This window comes from Raphanus sativus, chromosome 2, assembly GCF_000801105.2.
Source record: "Raphanus sativus cultivar WK10039 chromosome 2, ASM80110v3, whole genome shotgun sequence".
Taxonomy (NCBI): Eukaryota; Viridiplantae; Streptophyta; class Magnoliopsida; order Brassicales; family Brassicaceae; genus Raphanus; species Raphanus sativus.
The window spans coordinates 10,562,596-10,585,786 of record NC_079512.1 but is presented as its reverse complement, the minus strand read 5'-3'; the positions used below and the strand labels follow the sequence as shown (position 1 = coordinate 10,585,786).

Below are 23,191 nucleotides of genomic sequence, written 5' to 3'. Positions count from 1 at the left end.
GTTGACAAAAAGAAATTATCGTTAGTTATATTACAATTAGACGTATTTATAATTAGTCTTAGGTATAATTTCGAAAACTAAAATGATAAGCCGCATTTCAATTTAAAGTATTAACGTCAAACATTTATATTCATATGAATATATGATATATCCAACGGAAAACAAACAAACTGCAACCATAGCTCAATTGCAATGTGATACCCCCAATGATTGAATTTGTTCTTATCATGCAAATCATAACATAATAATTAAAGAATTAAATCATAAAATGGATAATTACTTATATAATTCGGCTTGTAAATATAACTAAACCCTTTTCATTTCGAAGAGTCGTTGCTATAAACCTTTACGCGTTTATAACTGATTCAATGCACCGATTTCTATAATGGAATTTTTCTTTTCTTTTTAGAGAAGAAAGACAAAGAGATCATAATGGAGTCTTCGTGGAAAGTGATTAACCCCAAAAATATTGCGAAAGAACATGCAACTTACTATTCTTGTTTCTTTGACAATTTTGTTGAAACATACTCATCTGCGCTTTATAGTTTTTTAGTTCTTTCACTTAACATACTTTTCTAGATTGTCATGCAAATGAGAAACTTAGTCTAGTGATGAGCATAAAATAGACCATCTCAGTCTTGACTGACTTCCATTCCTTATCCTACAAATCAAGATTCAATTACTGTATAGTGTTAATACTATTACATGAGTTAAAATGTAGAGTAAAATTTAAAATGTAGAGCGAACTGGCTCACTAAAAAATATTTTTTTATCAAGATTAACACTCATAATTGACTTTCATTAGATCTCATATATTTCTTCTAATATTTTGTAAATTTAACGATTAAAAATTATTATATATGCATGTGTAACATACAATTTCATGTTTTTCTGTCAGCTACAATTTTATGTTAATACTAATAATAATGGATATTTAGAAAAATTTACAAAATAAAAATGGGGTAAATTTTGAATTGTCTTATAACAAAAAGTATAAATCTAGGGATTAATTATTTCTCAAAAAAACTCTAGTGACTAATGTAATATTTGTATTTACTTTGGTAAAATTATTTTAATACTTAAATTTATTATGTCTATCTAAAAAAATTTCAATCCGTTCCAGATCATCTCACGTTGAGAAATATAATTCTCATGTTACATAAAATTTTATTAGCTTATGTAGACAAAGATATATAATCATATAATGAAAATAAGATTGATTAAGCATAGAACCCTATGACTAGAAAAATGAAAATTTATACCATGTAAATTATAAACATAACAATGAATCACATATAAATTATAACCATAACTCATGGAACTTTACCCGTAACAAATTCTAGACATCTTAACAGAATAGCCGTTCTATGTAAAAAAAAATGTAGATATCTTCAGTTTAGTGTGAATAAAAAAAAACTTAACAAAAAGGTTATATCACAATACCTAAACCCTACATAATAAAGCCTACAGCTTGGGATCCAACAAAGGGCACAGAAATAGCTTCTTTCCTTCGCCCATAAGCAGTTCATGCTGCCATATATGCCCTTGGGCAAGAGCAACAACAAAAAAAAATTGAATAAAAAAACTGAATCAAGCACACCAGTATAAGTTTTTGATAGAAGGTTTTCAAATTTAAATATGAAAAAGAAACACAAAGAATGTATAACACCATAGAATTTGACAAAGTTTGATGAAACTAGACATATGGACGCTTAAGAAATAATTAACTAGATTAAGAAAAAACATAATGAAATTAAGCTTAATTAGCATTTCAAAATATGAGTAACTGTTATAAAGTAAATAAGAGAAGATAATGAATTAGTGTGTCTTATTCTATGAGTAATGAATCATTTATATAGGATTACAATATGAGGGTTTAGCTTGGAAGCCACGTATAACTTGGATAATAAGTAAACTGGAAATCAAGTAAATCTAGAACATTCAATAATAGAAATCACTACAATATTCATAACAGTAACAAGTTAGTGAAGATGATGATTTTCTGCAACATCTACCCTCGAGTTTTGCTCTTCTTCCTGTCACTATCCACTCCATACCTTAAAATTTTGATGTGGGCTTAATCATCCTTCCGCCTCTTGTCAGGTTGGAAGTAGCCTCACTTCTGTCACCTAAATCCAGATCATGCTATGTGGTCCAATCAGTATCATGTGCAAACTCTTGTGAATGTCTGTGCTGAACGTTAGGGGTGACAATTAAGAGATCATCGCTTGTAACTTATTGGCTTGCCGTGATGATAATGTTAGAAGGAGTGTCTTTCTTACTTGTGTTTTGAGCTTGAGCAGATATATCACCTTCTAATGTGACTGAAGAGTTGGTAATATTTGAGAAATCTTGAAGTGTTTCCTCCTGAGCAGACAAAAGAGATGTTGTTGTATCCTTCTCCCCAACATCTTCTGGTGGTGAGGTATGTTTGAACCGTGTTCAGTCGGGACTCATACGGTAAACACCTAACTTTTCGGTGGGTTACTTCAAAAGAGTTTTATTAGATCAGAAAATATCTTGGTTACAAATGAGGAAAGGATAGGGGAATTAAGCCGGTGCTCAGAGAGCTAGCAAGAAAAGTATAAGTCGGAAAGAATACAAATGAGCAAAGCCCTAGTTTCTAGCCGCCATGTGGGTGTGTGTAAAGTGTTAGGATCCCCCCTCTCGTTCCTCCCCCTCGTACTTAAGTAGTCAAACCTTTTTTTCCCTTGTTCTCCCTAGATTGTCTTGCATACATGGGCTCAATCCTTCTAGGGCTTAGAAAATGGGCCTAGCGATCGGCCTCCAAGCCAAGATGACGCACTTTCATCGAAGTAAAGTAGTCTTAATCCGGGACCGCACGCTTGGTCGGAAGCTACTCTCACGAGCCGATGTCCTAGCCGGCTTATCGGGCCAAATATTCTATTTTATGGGCTTTGTGGAGGGATGCAATCCATCTCCTACAAGGTAGGTGGTATTTCCTCTTGTAAATTTTCATGAGATATATTTGTTGAGTTAGTATTATCGACAGTGTCCCATGCTGTCCTTGACACCACGCCAACCAAGCACTGGCTTCGGCTGCCAATTTTATGATACGTATTTCGGCCACACAGTTGTTTATGTTCTCTTGGTCTGATGACACATTACCTTATACTACTCTTTGCATATCTTAGGTTTGAGGATTCAACATGTGTTTTATAAACAGATTTTGTAAAAATATGCAAACAAGATAAAAAAAAATCTTGCTTGCAGCTTTAGAATATTTATAATCAGTGATATACCATGGATTTTACCAGTTTTCAGCTATGGTATGATTTTTTAGGATCTATTATTTATGTTTAGATTTTATTTGAGTCTTTTCGGGTTCATGTATGTTTTAGAGTAATGTAGAGATTATGGAGCATTTTTGAGCTAAAGAATAAAAAAACTTGTATATGTTCAAGAAATTAGCCAGAGTCGAGATTCAAAAGGAGTGTCGATCGACACTGACCCCTTATTATCGCTCGACACCGACATGAATAGACGGGCCGACTTGTTCGTGACCCACTTGAAGCCAGAAGATCCACATAATTACAAAATTACCCCTGACTGACCTAATATCTACTATTTATGTGTTTGCCCATTGTTTTGGCACAAAAGCAATCTTACACTTCTTTTTACCACAACATATTTTTCTAGGGCTTTTAGTAGATTTAGAGAGAAGATCCAAGACTCCTTCAGAGATTTGTATTGAAACTCCAGTTTTCTTACCTTTTTTTGTTCACTCCAGTTTTTCTTACCTTATCTATTTTATTCATTATATTCAGATTATTGTTATGTTCTATTTAATTATGTATGAGTAGTTCACCTTGTTAGATTTACATATTAGTAGACCATAGAACTGCTAAGGTCAATTATTAGGTTTCTTTCATCAGAATTTGTCTTACTGCTTGTGTTCTAAATAGTGTTGGGTTTGCGGGTCGACTCATTTTTTCGATTCAAAGATTCGACCCGCTTGACCAGCATCTAAAAAATGTAAGACCCGCCCCGCCCCGCATAAATTAACGGGTAACCCGCGGGACCCGCGGATAATATAAAAACAATAAAAATAATTATTTTATTAATATTTTTTAAAAAACAATATAAGTAATATATTTTAATTAAATTTTTAAAAATATTCGTACTTTTTATTATTTTTTATAAAAAACATAATTTTATTAAAAAAAATTAATATTTTAAAAAGAATTTTTTTTTTTAATTTTGCGGGTTGGCGGGTACCCGCAGTTAAAATTCGGTCGACCTGCACCCGCCCCGCGTTAAAATCACTCGACCCGCACCCGCACCCGCGAACAGTTTTTTTCAAATTCCTCGATCCGCACCCGCCCTGCGGCGGGTCAAACGGGGCGGAGCCCGCGGATAATGAATCAAATTCCCAGCTCTAGTTCTAAAGTACCTAATTAGAACACTGATTTTAGGATTATAGACAACTACAAAGAAAGGGATCATTACCTCGATTAATTTTGCTGAGCTTGTTAGATACATGCGAGAGGTAGTCTAGGAATCTAGTGAACATATTGATTAGGAAGACAACGCTTGACTATGGAAGTATTGATCATTATCTAGCCAATAGTATCGATCGACACTTGATCCTTGTTCACATGCGAGAGCTGGAGCATAAGACTTAGTCATCTGATTAGACTCACAGCGATAGCTGGATATCTTTGCATTATAATTTGAATTCTATGACGATTATTCACACATTCTTAGCATCTATAATTCCAGTCATGTATTTTTACAGCCTTATACACATTTTGGTTATGGATCTTAAATTTTCTCAGTTCTCTCCCCTGGCAAAAGATATGAAAAACATCATCAACATTTTCCTTTTCATTTATTTTCCATATATTTTAATATGAATGTAGTTAATAAAACCTCATTATTTCTTCTGACTCATGATGCTGTACTTCGTCACTACTCTCGTCATTTTCTTCCTCCAAAATACTTCGTTCTATTATGTATGTGTGCATATCAGTTTTCTAGGATTATTATGCTTAGAATTGATAGGTCTACCATGACTCAGACGTAATTTAAATTCATATGCACCATCTGCTTTTACATGCTCAAGTGGTATTTTGATACATGCAATAGCCCTGAGAATTTGAGTTTTTACCCGCGGGCTCCAGCCCGTTTGACCCACTGCGGGGCAGGGTAGGTGTGGGTCAATTGATTTTAAATTTTTTTTGGGCGGTGGGTGCGGGTCATTTTAATTTGTGTTATGGTTACTCGTCCACCTGCAAATTAAAAAAAAAGAAAAGATTTTTTAAAGGGAAATATTTTCTTAAAAATATATATAAAATAAAATATTACATTTTTAATTATATAAATATATATTATTTCGAAAATAAATAATTAAATAATAACTAAAATATAATGAAAAATTATCCACAGGTCCCGCGGGGTAGCCGCAAATTTTGGCGGGTGGATGCGGTTTGAATATTTTTACTTGGCGGGTTATGCGGGTTGAACTTTTAAATAAAAAAAATGATTCTACTCATGGTAGCGCGGGGTGGGTTGACCCACAAACCTAGGACTAACAAGCAAGAGCCTTATGGTATATGAAATTTAGTTACTGTTTTAGTATATGAAAATGTGTGGGATATCTGATTTGTTATATTTTTCAAATGCATAATTCTTCAAACTGTTTTTTTCAATTTTTTGGCCCAAGGATCAAGGTTAACGAGGATTATAAATTCCATTTGATATCCTTTCCTACTGTTTATTTTTCTTAGAAATGGGAATACTTTCTCATCAAAATAATGACAATCAGAAACATGTTATAAATACACCACTGGTATGTGGTTCTTAAAATCATGAGTTGATAGAGAATCAAAACCAATATATATTCTCAATCTTCTGTGTGATCCCATATTTGTACATTTTGTTGGTGCTACATCTACATACATTGAACAACCCAAAATTCTTAGAAGGAAAATATTTGGTTATTGGCCAAATGCTAATTTAGTTGAGGATACTTATAATATGCACTTATCTGAATGAGTGCTTCTGCATGAAAAATAGCTCATGTCCATACATAGGCTAAAAGTTTTAAACTCATTTTGGCGGTGTTGTAATCAGTTGCAGAAGCTTCATTAATGATTCAGCTAAACCATTTGGGTACGAATATTCACTATAAAAGGTTCTACTTCCATTCTTGTTACCATACAACACAATGAATGATTTGGATATCAATTCAACAACACCGTCTTATATAACTTATTTAATTGTATAATCAGGAAACTGAACTTGCAGTTTGATTATATCAGTTAAAGATCTCACAAAGGCCATATATCTAGATGATCATCTACTATATGTGTTAATTAATACCATAAATATTAAAATAATCTACATGATACATGAATTGGTCCACATATAAGCTTTGAATTCCCGCAAAGAACTTGAGTATTTCTTTATCAATTTTGGTTGACGATAGTCTTATGATCAATTTCCGAAGAGAACATACAAGACATGTCATTTTATTTATATAAATATATTTTCTGAATTTTTAGATAATGTCTATGTGAGCTCTCTATAACTTTAAACATTATTGTAGTGACCAAGGTGATCATATGTGAAATTTTCTGGATTTATTTCATTACAAGATTATATCCCCTAATCTATATTTGAGAAGTGATTTTGCCAAATGTCATCTCTACAATCATTTTCAGAAAAATAATATGACATGGCTACTAAAAATTGATGACATGGCTATTAATATGACATGGACAATTACATTTAATGTTAATTTATATTTTTGGTAAACTTTTTAAAATATGGTAACAACTCATATATTACATTTATTGTCGATTTATATTTTGGAATTTTTTTAGAATATGGTAATAACATATAAATCTATCTTATTAAAACAGAAGTACACATATAGAATATCCCTTAGTTTTCAGTGTTATTTACAATTGCATGCCACTGAGAATTAAATTAAATTTCCTATTTTAATGCTTGTCTTTTTCAGTTATATTAATGTCATACTGTGTTTCTTTTTCTTTCATATTTTAGTGCTTATATTTTTCAGTTAGATTAATGTGTTTTCTTTTATTTCCTATTTTAATGTTTGTCTTTTTAGTTAGATTAATGTGTTTTCTTTTATTTCCTATATATTTATCCTTCATCCAAATATTGAAGTTTAACCTGTTTTTTTAATTTTTAATTTAGGTATTTTGGCTTACATTACTCAAATTTATATGTTTTGAGAAATTTAAAGTATATATAAATTTTGAAAATTTTAAAATAATTCAAACGGGTTATCCGTATCCGAACTGAACCCGCAAATACCTGAATCAAACCGAAACCAAAATTTATAAATACTTGAATGTTGCTGAAATCTTTAAACTCGGGAATCTCAAACCCAAATAGATTTTAACCGAATCAGTAGGTAACCAAATACACATCCCTAACGTAGTCAATGTAAAACGATCAAGTATTACAAACACATCATTTAGTATAAATAAATAAAAACTAAAACAGAAAATTAATATCCGTGCGGTCGCACGGGTCAAGATCTAGTCATCATTAAAATAAATATATTCAACTATGGCAAATATAATTTATATTTATCTGTTAAAACATATTTTAAATTTTTTTACTGCACATGGTGCAGGAAAACACCTAGTGTATATATATATATAAGAAGTATGCTATAAACTCGAAGGATGTTCTGAAAACTTTTCTAATATATGGTTTAGCCATAATTATCAGAAGTTATGTGCATGTATTTCTTTTCATCCTTAGTTGCATACTTAGGGCCTGACTGATGTAACCGCAGTGGTTGCGATTGCGGTTGTGGGAGTTTGCGGGTGCGGGTGGTTGTGGTTTTAAGCATTTTCTAAAGATTTGTACGACTGGTACAACGGTTAGAAATTGTTGCATTTGCGGGACTCTTATGACTGGTAAACTACCAAACGCAACATCTGTTAAATAATAATTTAACAATATTTACATTTTATATAATTGTAAAAATATTAAAAATCATAATAGTATGATAAATATAAAATTTATATTTATAAAATCATATTATTAAATTTTAAAATTTTATAGAAAATATTTTAGTTTTAAATTTTTATAATATAAATTGAAATATAATATGAATACATTTTACAATTTCTGTTATTTCAATTTAAAATTTTTATTGCATATTTTTAGTATTATTTTTATTTATTCTGATTTAAAGAAAAAAAAATACCTTCATGCAACCGCAAACGCTAGCTGGAACCAGCTTTTGATTTTAAGAGGTTCGGAGCGGGTTGAAACGATTTGTAGCGGTTTCTGTGATTGTTTCGAAACGCCAACAACCGCTATGAACCGTAAAAGCTGTGTTTGCGGGTGGTAGCGGGAAAACCAGTCAGCCCCTTAGTAGCTTTTTGTGAAGGTATATATCCTTAAAACTCAACAAAATTCTTTTAGAATTCGGAGAATATTATGCATTGTTTATGGAAAATTTTGTTCCATTTAGCAAGATAAAATTTTATTGACAATCAGCTTTTATACTACAGAAATATTACTTTGTCTGAGAATAATTTGTATTATTCCAATATATGGTATACAAATTTCTTGAATCATTTTCTTAGATATTTTTCTATTGGCATTGTGATCCATTTTGTAATTGACATAAACATCAATAAAATGTGAAATTCATTCATAGAAAACATAAAGTAATTAAGCATCGGGGTTGCTTTTTATAAAAATATTATTCGTTTAAAACTGAAAAGGCAATAATTATACATGTTAATATTGTAGATTGTTCAACAAATCTCTATAAAATTTTCAATTCTCTTCTAGAGTAGTATAGTAGGGGTCATTTGGAAAGTTGGGAGAGTTGAGATACAAAGTTTCCTTGAAATTTTTGTGAAGTTGACTTATTTTTCTTTACCTTTAATGAACACTTGAAGTAATTTACAAAGATGTGTGGCAGTACGACATGTATATGACCAATATTCTTTAGATCCACATATGTAAAATACATTATAACGTTTCAAGGTGATATCTACTTAGGTTTCTTTCCCTTTGGTATGTTGTTCAAATCTAACCCATTTGTTATATTATTCCATTTGGGGTTGTAAGTGCTCCTCATCATCACAACCCCAGCTAATTTGATTTTTCCTTTTTGAAAATTTTATTGTTGTAACATTCACTTCAAAAAATTCCTTAGTTTCTACAAGTTGGAAACTATGGTTTTTAGTGAGAACATCATTATTCTTCTCAGCTAATATTAGTGTCAATATTTATTTAGAAACCCATTGAATAGAAATATTTTTATATATTTATAGTAGGGAGAATATGCTTTTCTGAAAAGTAAAGTACGTTTTATTGGCATTTCAACTTATAATACATAATTACCACTATTTTAATTGTGAAACTATCCTTCCGATGATATAGCAAATTATAATCCTTAATCTATTAAAATCATGAAACATCAGGGTTTTATACTCTTCGAGAGCATGGAAAAGATTTACTTTCCTCGGGTTGTCAAACCTTTCATTCAGAGCTTTCCACATTTATGATGGATCTTTTATGTGTTCATAGTCATGCGGTCACATATTCGTCTACATATTCTCCAAAAAAAAATTGTTTTCCTTTATTTTAATCAAGCAATTTGTTTCCGTTTTAACCATCTTAGTAATTAGTTTTCTTATATCCAGATAAGGTTCCACATTTTTATCCTAATATATTTTATTCATGTTATTTTGAGAGCTAAAACTTAAGTTCTTATATGTGCCATTTGATTTTTTAAATAAAAAAAATAGAAAGATAATAATAATTAATTAAAATAAACTTTTTATCTGAATAAAGAAAAGCAGCTACAAGAAGAAAAAAACGCATAAAACGATAAGTATGTTAAATTCTTCATGAATAAATTTTTGAAAAATATATCATTAATAGAAGCAAAATTACAATCTCACACAAAATCAACAACAAACGAATTATTTTTGTTACAAGGGAATATTTAAGAAGAATTATTTGAAATAAATTTGTGAAGAGATGAAATCTTTGAATGAAATGAATGAGTGAAAATAAGTTTTTTTAATATGAAAATACTTTTTATATCCTTTTGAAAATCTGAAAAGACCATTGGCTTTATATAGCTTAAAACAAAATCGTACTCAAATATTATAATAAGTAATTACTCAAATCTAGTAAGTTTGTGACATAAATTTTATTTACAGGTAAACATTATTATATAATAACTATAATCTAAATATAATTGATAGTATTATGATGAAGATGTTATTTACATTAAATAAATTAGCATTGACTCATCCGTCCAATATACATTAATAGTAAATAAATTATCATAGAGCATTACCTAGTATCCATCACTTTAGTATAAGTGACTAGGATGAGATCCGCGCCTTGCGCGGAGTGAAATATTAAAATATTATATAATATTAATTGTATGGAAAACATAGCTTACATTGCATCGATTTATTTAAACACAATCATTCATATTTTAATTAAATAGTCCAATTTATAAATTCATTTTATTGGATGACCAACCAAGCGAATGCAATCAAGAGGTTTTAGAATTAAGACAATGAATCCTAAAATGTTTTCAAATTATTCAAATAAATCCTAAAATATTTTCAACTTTTAAAAATTAATACATAAATAACTAAAAATATTCATTTGGTTAATTTTGTATAATTTAAATGTTTCAAATGAGAATTTTAAATGGTACAAATTTATTTCTTTATTATTTAAATTATATGAATATTTTTTTTGTATACCACTCATGTTAATGATTTTATTAAATATAATATATACATGGTATTATAACTCATGTTTAAGAAATAAAATAATAAAATATAATAAACATATGTAAATATTTTTAAATTTTTTTTATTGTGAAAATAAAACTTCTGTACAAACTACTTATGCCTTATATCTACAAAGTTTTTAACAACTTTTACAGAAATTATTCTAAAATATATAATAATTATTTGAATAATTATACCATTCACTTTAAATAATATCATATATATTATTTACCAATTGATTGTTTTAGTCTATAATCACTATAAGAAGAAAATGATAACAATTGTTTTTTGAAAATGTGATATATCTCTTTATCATTATAATAAAATTAAAAAGATATATTAAAATTATTATTTCAGAAACTAACACAAAATTTATTTATTTAAACTAAATGCATTGTAAATTAAAAAAATTATAAACTAAAGGTCCGACTGGTTCAAACGCAGCGGTTGCAGTTTCAGGAGTTTGCGGATGCGGGTGGTTGCGATTTCAAGCGTTATTTGCGTTTTGTATGACTGGCATAACGTTTGAAAATTGATGCATTTGCAGGATATTTGTGACTCAATGATTATGAGATATTGCAGTGGTTTATTAATAAATTACCAATATAAATATATTATAACATTATAGAAATATAAAAACATACTATTGTGATAAAATATAATAATTATTAATATATATTATTAATAATAATATTTTGTTTATTTATTTATTTATTTTTAATTAGTTGAAAGATAATTTTAATAATTTGTTTTTGAAGATTTATATTAAAAAATTTGGTTTATATATGTATATCTTTATATATATTTTTATATATATATCACTATATTGGGTTCTTTGATAAGGTTTAGCATCAAAAGAAATTGGTTGAAAGTTTGTTTACATCCTTCATGAAAATAATAAGCAATGAGTATCATAAGACTAATGAAAAGGACATGGTGAGTAAATAGTGGAATCGTAACTTTTAATGAATAATTAATGTGACATATATTTTTTAAATACAATAATTACTATAAATATTCTTATTACCAAATATGTTCACAATTGCACAATAATTATTCTCTTAAATTTGAAATTAAGTTATTCCAATCAAATATGTCCATATATAGCACCGATATTAATAGTAATAAATTGTAAATGTGATTCGGAAAACATGGAAGATACGTTTTCCATTATTCAAAAACTTCACTTTTTATGAACGTAAAAACATATGCAATCAATCTATGGTAGACAGACCTATGAAAGTTGGAATATTTTGACAATTCTCTAGGTAATAATAAAATCCAAGACAATTCTCTAGTAATAATGAATAAAAGATGTCATATAAAAATAATCGATAAAAAAACTTCCTGATACATTATGCCATTTAAGTATTTTAATAAAGTTGTTTGCTAACCTTTATTATGTCATATGCATATTTTATAAAATTGTTATGAGTTTGACATATATACATTTTATATTTTTAGTCATTTAATTTTGTTTTGATTAAAAACATATATTAAAAGAAAAATCTAACCAATAAAAAGTTTTTTAGTGTGGTGAACAGCGAAAAACTAAAAAATATTTTTGTTTTCTTTTTTTTTGAAACTGAGTAAACTAAAAACGATTATACATAATAAAATATTTATAATATGTGCAAGATAAGATGTGGAAATATAACATTTTATAACCTGTATAAGATATAATCATTTTATGTGTCAATTGTTTCAATAACATTATATGTATTTGCCGTATTTTATACATTTTATACTAATACGTAGATAAACCTTATTATCATAAATATATAATTACTAACAATGAGGTCAAACGAATCTTGAAAAGTTAAGGTAAAAGTAAAACCATACCAAATATATGGTAGTCAATTTATGTAAGATGTTAGTCCAATGGCAATTTTAGTAAATTTTCTAGTTGTGAAAGGGTTAAAATTAATAAGGATTGAGAAGGATTCTCCTAATGACACATATGCAAAATGATATAGATGTAAATAATATACATTTTAAAGGTTACTCAACTATTTTGCTTCTCTTTTAATAAAAACTAGATTTTGATCCGCGCTTTTGAAGCGCGGAATATTTTACGATGAAAAATTTCACTAATAATATAACAAATACTTTGGTTATTTTTAAAGAGTGTGTATTTAAAATATTTTGCATTTAAATCAGTATTTTAAATTCAACCCGATTGTGATTATACCGGTTAATCCGGAGATCTGACAATTCAATTTATGTTTTTAAAATATTCATATTAAAAAATCACTAAAATCCGAGACTAACCGATTGAACTGATATGTAATCTAGTTGGATTTAAATTGTAATAGTTTCATAATTTGTAATCTTATAATCGAAATTTTAAAGTTCACTATTTTGCAATTTATGAAATTATGACGTTTCTACAAAATTTTAAAGAGAAAATGATAGATATAAAATAACTAAGATTAATTATTGTATTATTTGGAAACATTGATAGTAGTATAAAAAATATATTGTTTGGAAACATTGATAGTAGTATAAAGAAATAAGTATATTGTTTACAAACATGGATAGTAGTATAAAGAAAGGAACATTAGTGACTTAACGTATATTTAACTATAAAGTATAAATGTGTATTTAATTTAAAAACTTACAAAATAAATGTTAGGTCCAACAGAATGTTTCTGTTTTAATAAGATAGAAGGAATTAGTAGTTCATTCGAATAACATATACAAAATAACAGAGCTTTACTTTGTTGATTGTTCTATTAATCAGATCGTCAAGTTTAATTAATAAAAAGAACCGTTTGTTACTAAAAAAATATAGACAGAATAATAAATTATAGGTGATATAACGGCTGTATATATATATCTTGATCTTGCTTATAATATATCAGAATATTATAATTAATAAAATGGAAACTAAAATTGCATATCTACGTAGAGAATGTGATACTAAAAGAAAGAAGCAAAAGAAAAGAAGATTTTATGAAAAGGAGAACTAGAGTTTATAATCGAACGAATTATTTATATAGAAGTAAAAAAAATATAGAAGCGACTGTGCGTGTATAATAACAACCTTTTTTACTACCAATTTTTTTTGGTTAACATGAACATGTGAATGATTGGTTGGAGTTTATCTCACTTCTATTTTTTAAATTATATGATCTTACCAATCATGATTTAGCTTTAGTTTTCAAGTTTAAAACCTACATCAAAGTTCTACTAGTCTTTGTCCATAATGATTTAGATTTATTTCTATATATCTCCTAGTCTATATTTGAGAAGTAATTTGCCACATGTCTTCTCTACAATCGTTTTCACACAAAAAATTGTGACGTGGCTATTAAGATTGATGACATGTCATATGGTTAAATATGACATGGACAATTACATTTAATGCTGGTATATATTTTTGGAAATCTTTTAGAATATGACAATAACTCATATATTACATTTAATATTGATTTATATTTTGGTAAACTTTGTAGAATATGGTAATAACTCATAAATCATCACTAAAATAAATATATTCAAATATGACATTTTGAATTTCGAAATATTATATAATTTTACTTTTATAATTATAAAATTTTTATTATCTAAATTTTCTGAATTTTAAAAAAAAATAAATCGTAATATCATTAGTTTCTTTTAGATATCTACAAATTATATAAATATTTTTGATAACTATACAATTTTATATGATTTTTAGTAATTTTGAACAAGTTGATTTAATACATTTAACCAAATGAAATAAATATTTTTTTATCTAAGATTTTAACATTATATATATATACATATATATTCTTAAATATAATTTAAAATAAAACAATATTTTCTCTTAATTTTATGCTTAATTAGTGATATTTATATTAATTATTGGTCAAAATAATAAATATATAATATTAATGAATTATATTTTAAAATATAAAATTTAACTTTTAGAAAATTTATTACTACACATGGTGCAGGAAAACACCTAGATTAATAATTGTGACATGACTACTAAAATTGATGACATGTCTTATAAATTAATATGACATGGAAAATTATATTTAATGTTAGTTTATATTTTTGGTAAACTTTTTACAATATGGTAATAACTCATATATTACATTTATTGTCTATTTATATTTTGGATTTTTTTAAATATGGTAATAACTCATAAATCATCATTAAAATAAATATATTCAATTATAGCATTTCAAATTTCGAAATATCATTTAAATAAAAATATTTCAAAAATATATACATATTTTAAGAAAATTAAAAAAATTAAATCATAAAATCAAATTAAATCGTAAAATCATTAGTTTCTTATATATATCTACAGATTTTATAAACATTGTTTAATTTTAATTATGGATAATTATGCAATTTTACATATTTATTTAATATATTTAATTAAAATAAATAGATAGAATAATCTACATAAGATTATAATTTTAAATATATACATGCACATTTTAAATATAAAAAGAAAAGGACAAAAATAGCATCAAACTAAGTTTTTGTCACAAAAATAGCATCATAAGGAGGAAAATGACCAAAATAAGTTTTATTGAAGGATAAATATGCATTTATAACCCTTGGGTTAGTTAATTTACGACTTAGGGTTTAGAGTTAAAGGGTGAGGTTTTAGTAATGTATTCAAATATAGCACTAAACTAAGTTTTTGTCACAAAAATATCATCATGGAGGAAAATGACCAAAATAAGTTTTATTGAAGGGTAAATATACATTTATAACCCTTGGATTAATTAATTTACGACTTAGGGTTTAGAGTTAAAGGGTGGAGTTTTAGTAATGTATTCAAATATTTAAAAAATAAAAAATAACTATTAAAATTTTCAAAACAAAAGGATGCTATTTTGGTCATTTTATTTTTGAGTGCTATTTTGTGACAAAAACTTAAAAAGTGATATTTTGGAGATTTGCCCTGAATATAATTCAAAATAAACAAAATTATTTTTATCTTAATTTTAGTGTTCAGTTAAATCAAATTTATATTAAAATATTGATTAAAAAAGAAAATTTATAATATTAATAAAAAATTAAATATAATTTATATTTATCTATTAAAAATATTTTAAAATTCTTTTACTGCACATGGTGCAGGAAAACACCTAGTACAGCAAAAAATAAATAAAGAAAACTATTTTTATGTAAATTAAGCAAAAATCCTACGTATTATTATTTATGTTGTGTCATCTGTAAAACAAAAAAATCATGTATATTATTAAATAAATTAGATTATTATAGGTAAAATTTATTACTGCTTAGCACTTAAATTTTACTATAAATGTTTAAATTTGTACATAAATTTTATGTACTTTTGAATAATTTTATAAAATATTAAATTTTAGATCGATATCAAGAAGTTTATCTATTAAATAACATAAGTGTCATTTATATTACATCAAATAATAATAAATTTTTGATAATTTATATTTTACTCATTAAAATAAAGTATACTAATTGATATAAAATATTTTTTTTGTGTATACATCACTTATCTTACATGTTTTATTTCAAAGTATTTACACAAATGTCTTATATCCGATTATGATGAGTTTGGGTATCATTTTGATATGAAGTAGGCTTTCAATCATAGTATTGAGACTAAATAGGCCGTAAAACTGGGATAAATATGGGCCCAGTAACCAAGAAAATGGAGTTGGAGACGGTCTCTGTCACCACCGGGTTTTAAGCCGCGAACTCAGTCATGAATATTGTGATTCAAATATTGTGATCGGTAGTCACCAGAGAGAAGGGAGAGAAAGAGCACAGAGATGACGTCAGAGAAGAGATTCATCTACGAGGTGGAAGCTGCAAAGGAAGCCGCCGATGGAAAACCATCCATTGGTCCTGTCTACCGCAGTACTTTGGCCAAAGACGGATTTCCTGACCCGATCGATGGTATCGACAGCTGTTGGGATATTTTCCGGTAAGATTTCTTACTCTGTGGAACTTTTGATCCGTGATTGTTGCATTGTCATTTCTGGAAGATTCTTTTGTGGGATTAATGGTACTGATCCTTGATTGTGTGAATAGCTTTTTCATGTTCTGAAAACATGAACATGACTCGGCGGTATAACATTCACAATATCAATCAAGAAATGATAAAAAAATTAATTAAAAAGTATATTATCGAATCCTATCTCTGGATGTTTCTAACAGCAAGTTGATGTCTTGACAACATCCTCGGTAATTTTTTTCTTTTTCATATATTGCATGCAGCACGGCTGTTGAGAAATATCCAAACAACCAAATGCTTGGCCAACGTGAGATTGTGAATGAAAAGGTGTTACTGTATTTTGTATTTTATTTTGGATTTTAGCTTTTTGCGTAATGTTTTCAAGTTGATAGACTCACATTTCTTTACTTCTTCTCAGGCAGGAAAGTACGAGTGGAAAACATACAAAGAAATATATGACATAGTCATTAAACTTGGAAATTCTCTTCGCAGCTGCGGGTTTGAAGAGGTTAATATTCATATATATATATATATACAATCTTCAGTGTCATAATTGCCTGATATGTGGGAAATGTAGGGAGGAAAATGTGGTATCTATGGTGCAAATTGTCCTGAATGGATCATAAGCATGGAGGTAGGCTAAATATATAAACTTTGTTATTATCGTTTGATTGCTTTTACTTTTAAAGATTCAAAGGTGCAACTTCTTCTCATGTAGGCCTGTAATGCACACGGCCTCTATTGTGTACCTCTATACGATACATTAGGTTGCCTTCTCTAGCTAAAACATACTTTTTTTTGGTGATTCTACTCTTCCGAGTCTTTCGAGCGTATTAACTGTCTGGTTTTGAACACAGGCGCCGGTGCAGTGGAGTTCATTATTTCTCACGCAGAGGTTGCAATTGCTTTTGTGGAGGAGAAGAAAATCCCTGAGGTATCTTCAGTCCTTCACTTGAGTCACGTGTTTATCTCTGTTTTCTCTGAAAAAGAAAGTCAATCTTCTTGTAACTTTTTTTACAACTATTCTGTGAAGTTAATTTCCTTTTTCTTCTATTGTCAGCTTTTTAAAACATGTCCAAACTCTACTAAATATATGAAGAGTGAGTCACACTAATCGAATCATATTCACTATTTTACCTTCTATGCTTGTGTTGCTAATGTGAACTGTGTTTGATTACAAATGCAAGCTGTTGTGAGCTTTGGTGGCGTCAAACCGGAACAGAAAGAAGAAGCTGAAAAGTTTGGTTTGGTAATACATGCTTGGGATGAGTTCTTGAAGCTGGTAGGAGACTTTCATTTCAATTTCTTGCACTATTTTAATATTTTTCATTTTTATGATGATTATTCACATATAGTATGATATCTATTACATTTACATATACCAAGTTTTGATTTTACTTTGTTTTTTTTGTCTATGGCAGGGTGAAGGTAAACAATATGACCTTCCCGTTAAAAAGAAAAGTGACATATGCACGATTATGTATACTAGCGGAACCACTGGTGACCCAAAGGGAGTTCTAATTTCAAATGAGAGCATTGTTACTATAACAACTGGAGTGATGCATTTCCTACAGAGTGTGAACGAATCAGTGAGTTTCTTCTCTCTCTTCGTCATAATTCTAAAGCAAAAGCTGCAATCTTAAACTTGATTCTTCTACACAGCTAACTGAGAAGGATATATATATTTCGTATCTTCCTCTTGCTCACGTCTTTGACCTGGCTATCGAGGAATGTATCATTCAAGTGGGTGGCTCAATTGGTTTCTGGCGCGGGGTGAGTACAGCTCAAAATTTTGATAATCTGATACTATATACCATCTATGATATTTTTTTATATATTAATATGTATGTTTCGTCCTCAGGATGTAAAGCTGTTGATTGAAGACCTTGGTGAGCTAAAGCCAAGTATTTTCTGTGCTGTTCCTCGTGTCTTAGACCGAGTATACACAGGTACTTTTGATTATTTTCTTATATCAGTATTGAGATATTTTCAACCACTTAAATGCTAACTTATCATGCTACCCATCTCCAATAGGGCTGCAGCAGAAACTATCTGTTGGCGGTTTCTTCAGGAAGAAGGTTTTCAATGTTGCATTTTCCTAGTAAGTCAGGCTCTCTCTGACTGTAACCTATAACTTGTGTTAGACGTTTCTTGATCTAACACATCGAAAACCTCCTCAGTAAATTTGGAAATATGAAGAAGGGACAGTCTCATGTCGCGGCCGCTCCATTCTGTGACAAACTTGTCTTCAACAAGGTAGCAACTTCAAAGAAAAATAATAAAAAAATTTATCTAAAACTCTTTAACGCTTCACACTAGCTAAAACTCCTTTTCGAATAATCTCTTTGTCTCTGCCAAGGTTAAACAAGGACTGGGAGGAAATGTGAGGATTATTCTATCTGGAGCAGCTCCTCTTGCTAGTCATATAGAGTCATTTCTTAGAGTTGTGGCATGTTGTCATGTTCTACAAGGATATGGTAACGTTTTAGACCTAAAAGAGCTTCGTTAGGTAAAAAGTATATTTTCTCTTATGAATTGTTACCTTGGTGTAGGTCTAACTGAGAGCTGTGCTGGAACATTTGTCACGTTCCCAGACGACCTGGACATGCTTGGAACAGTTGGTCCACCTGTACCAAACGTCGATATACGCCTGGAATCTGTTCCGGACATGGAATATGATGCTCTTGGAAGTACCCCGCGTGGAGAAATCTGCATCCGCGGAAAAACCCTGTTTTCTGGGTACCACAAACGTGAAGACCTCACAAAAGAGGTTCTTGTTGATGGATGGTTTCACACAGGTTTTTAAACTATTATTATCAATGCCAAAATGTAGATTTTCTCCATTTGTTTCTTTTCTTATACCATCTTACTATATATATATATATTCACGCTGATTTCACCAGGTGATGTTGGTGAGTGGCAACCAGATGGAAGCATGAAGATAATTGACCGGAAAAAGAACATATTCAAACTAGCGCAAGGAGAGTATGTTGCGGTTGAGAATTTAGAAAATGTATACGGTCAAGTAGAGGCCATTGATTCAGTAAGTAGAAGTTTAGCTCATTGTGGTTTCAAAAAAAAAAAAAAGTTTAGCTCATTGATTTATCATTCTTTTTTGATATTGTTCTTTAATCATCAGCAGATATTCATCAATATTATTGTTTTATTATATAGGTATGGGTGTATGGGAACAGCTTTGAGTCCTTCCTTATCGCAGTTGTTAACCCGGCTCAGCAAACTCTTGAACGCTGGGCCGTGGAGAACGGATTGGATGGAGACTTCAACTCTATCTGTCAAAATGAAAAAGCAAAAGCATTCATACTTGGAGAACTTGTTAAGGCTGGCAGAGAGAGAAAGGTTTTCTTCTTCTTCTTCTTCTTCTTCTTCTTTTTCCTTATTGAAGCTTTTCTCTTGTCTTCTTTTTAATTATTTGCATTTGTAGTTGAAAGGTTTTGAGATCATTAGAGCTGTTCATTTGGAACCGGTCGCTTTCGATATTGAAAGAGATCTTCTTACTCCTACCTACAAAAAGAAGAGGCCTCAATTGCTCAAATACTATCAAGTATTTTTTAAATCACTTTATATGGTTTGAGTTTCTTAAAATTGGTATTAAATCTTTTTCTTTATTGACAGAATGTAATTGATGAGATGTACAAGGCTGCAAAGGAAGGTCAAGGTTCAGGACAATAGATTTCTTCTACTATATATTTTCAATATTCTATATTCTTTCTCTTCCATGATCAGGCATGCCTTTCTTCATTAAAGTTCTCTAAATAAGCTTTTGTTAATGTCTTGAGATATTACATAGCATCTTAACATCCTACTAACGTTTGTTAATAAAGAAAATCCTCTCCCAATAAATTGGTCGGTGTCGTCAATTCCCTTTGCCTATCCGTCTACAATGCTCTAGTAACAACTAACAAATCATGTCACTCTACTTTGGGAAGTATAATTTCATTTTGAAATGCTAGTTAAGAAGATTTCAGTTTGACATGCTGTTTTATTGATATTTAGACACATTTGTTAGACTTTCGAAATAAAAGTATAATAAAGAAGACATGAAGTAGCATTTCAAGATGCTATGAAACATCTTATATATAACTGCAACTTGATCTTATTTGAAGCAAAAATATATCTGTGCATTGTACGGGATTAATACTATATTGAATAGGCCCGCTGGGTCTGGATCCTTGTACTCTGTAAAAAATAGGAACCGACGTCTCTTTTCTCTTCTTCTCTTCCTTTTTCTTCTAATTCTTCGTCGAAAACAGCTCTTGTTCTTTGTAAGAAAATTGATATCTTGCATATTTGCATTGTTTTAGCCATTCATTCATAGGCATTTGCATCATATAGATTAGGATTTAGACATGTTTAGGTTGCATTTGGCATACATATGTCTCTATCAGGTATTGGAACACCACATGGAATTCTTGGAGACATTTGGAAGCAATGTGATCAAAAAGGGGGTGAAAGATGAGCATGTATGGAGGCCTTAAAGAAATCTTCTATTGCTAAGATTTTGTGGAGACAGAGGAAATTGAGTTAGCTTTCTAATGGAAGTGGTTTCAAGTCATTTGGAGATGTAATGAAGGAGTTATGACCAATTTACTATAGACATATCCATCCGGAGCGACCCTGGCTGGCCGCTGTGACCATTCTCCTGGAGCGACCTTGGCGCAGCGACTCACTCAGCCCGCTCGTCTTCTTCGACCAACCCGCAGCGACCTGCCGGAGCGACCCCTCTTGGCCGCTCCACACCTGTTTGCTACACGATTTTATGATTTTCAAAGGACCTTTTTACAATTGTTGTGCACGTTTTTGCACTTGGAAAACCTAATGTTTAAGTACTATGTAGCCACCATTTGGCATATAATCTTTTATCTATTGAAGAACACAAAACTCTCTCAAGAAAAATATCTCTTTTTGGATTGATTTGTTATTGTTCTTGTGATCTCTCATCTATTTCTCTACATGATTAATCTGAAATCCATCATGGGTTTAAGAGGAATCATGGAGATTAGTGAGTAATCACCTTTTGGATTCATGGGTTAGGGTGATTAGGCTAGTTCTAGGATGTTTTAGGTATAGATAATACTTGTTCCTTGTTAGTAGAGTGATTTTAATGCATCATTTGAGTAGGCCACTCAAAGGGTGATCTCTAGGCATTTCTCACCCGACAGGTGTTTGATGAAATGCCTGAGACAACTCTCCTAGGCTTTTAGTGTACTTTGCCAAAGACATTTGATGTTAAAGATGCTAAGATAGCTAATAGACTTGTTAGTAATGATTGCTTGCATGTTATTCAACCAAAGACATTTGATGTTTGAGATATGTTAGCAAATGAGCATTCATCTAGACATAGAGCTTGCTTAGAATTGTGTTTAGGCTTAAGGTTGATAGTTTGATTTATCATTTGCATTTCTTAGATCGAAACCTGATCACCCAAGGTCTAAATCCCTATACCCATGAGTTCTCCTTTCCAATAGCTTAAGAGTATCATTTTACTGTTTTGCATTAGTTTTAATCATTAGTTTAGAATTCATCCAATCATTGGCTGCACTTAGATTAAGCAAATACTTGCATTCTCACTGCTTTGAGTCCCTCAGAACTGGTTCGACAACTTACTTCCACTATACTATCATTTGACTTAGGAGCCTCAAAACTCCTAACATCAAATTGGCGCCGTTGCCAAATTCTGAGTTTGATTTGAACATTGAGATTTAGTCATTTGCTTGAGACTAAGTCATTTTTATTTTTGTAAGTTACTGATTCTCTTCTTCACTCTTTGTGATTTTCAGGTGTATGAACTTGAGAAGCAAAGGTACATCAAACCTTGTTCCAAGAGCCGCAGACATCAGAGCTTTAGAGAGAGAGTGTGCTAGAAAAAGAAGAGAAGAAGAGCAACAAGCTTTACTGCAGACACAGGAAGCTGAGATGGCTGATCCACAAAATCCTCTGAACCCCAAGGGCCTCAACAGCGACCAGCTCGCCCCATTGGCACTTATGACCGCCCCAACATCCACGGTCCTAGACGGGGAATCCGAGCACCGGCTGTGGCTGCTAACAAATTTGAGATCAAGTCAGGGCTGCTTAACTGCATAGAGAACAACAAGTATCATGGTCTAGCTGTGGAGGACCCATTTGATCACTTGGATAAGTTTGACAGCTACTGTGGTATGTCAAAGACTAATGGTGTGTCAGAGGATGCTTTAAAGCTCAAGCTATTCTCCTTCTCTTTGGGGGATAAGGCACGTCAGTGGGAGAAGTCTCTACCAAGTGACTCCATCACTACTTAGGAAGACTGCAAAAAGGCATTCTTGGAGAAGTTCTTCTCTACCTCAAGAACAGCTAAGTTGAGGAACGAGATCTCCAGCTTCCAACAGAAGAACTTGGAAGGATTCAGTGAAGCTTGGGAGAGATTCAATGCTTACCAAGCTCAGTGCCCACACCATCGTTT

General features: G+C 30.2%; 1 protein-coding gene and 1 non-coding gene across 2 annotated transcripts; one reads left to right on the top strand and one right to left on the bottom strand.

Moving 5' to 3' along the window:
• The first annotated feature begins 16,468 nt into the window (after nt 1-16,468).
• On the top strand, nt 16,469-20,598 carry LOC108829859 (long chain acyl-CoA synthetase 5). Its single transcript, XM_018603451.2, has 19 exons — nt 16,469-16,704; nt 16,998-17,061; nt 17,153-17,242; nt 17,312-17,368; nt 17,453-17,501; nt 17,592-17,668; nt 17,795-17,834; nt 17,922-18,016; nt 18,156-18,323; nt 18,397-18,507; nt 18,596-18,683; nt 18,769-18,835; nt 18,915-18,990; nt 19,094-19,211; nt 19,287-19,532; nt 19,638-19,777; nt 19,909-20,091; nt 20,177-20,296; nt 20,368-20,598. Exons 1-19 carry the CDS (start codon nt 16,550-16,552, stop codon nt 20,422-20,424), a joined length of 2,001 nt encoding a protein of 666 aa, XP_018458953.2. The 5' UTR covers nt 16,469-16,549; the 3' UTR covers nt 20,425-20,598.
• A 2,486-nt stretch (nt 20,599-23,084) lies between these two features.
• LOC130508800 (small nucleolar RNA R71) lies at nt 23,085-23,191 on the bottom strand. The gene has a single exon (XR_008942978.1). It is a non-coding gene; the product is annotated as a small nucleolar RNA R71 (small nucleolar RNA).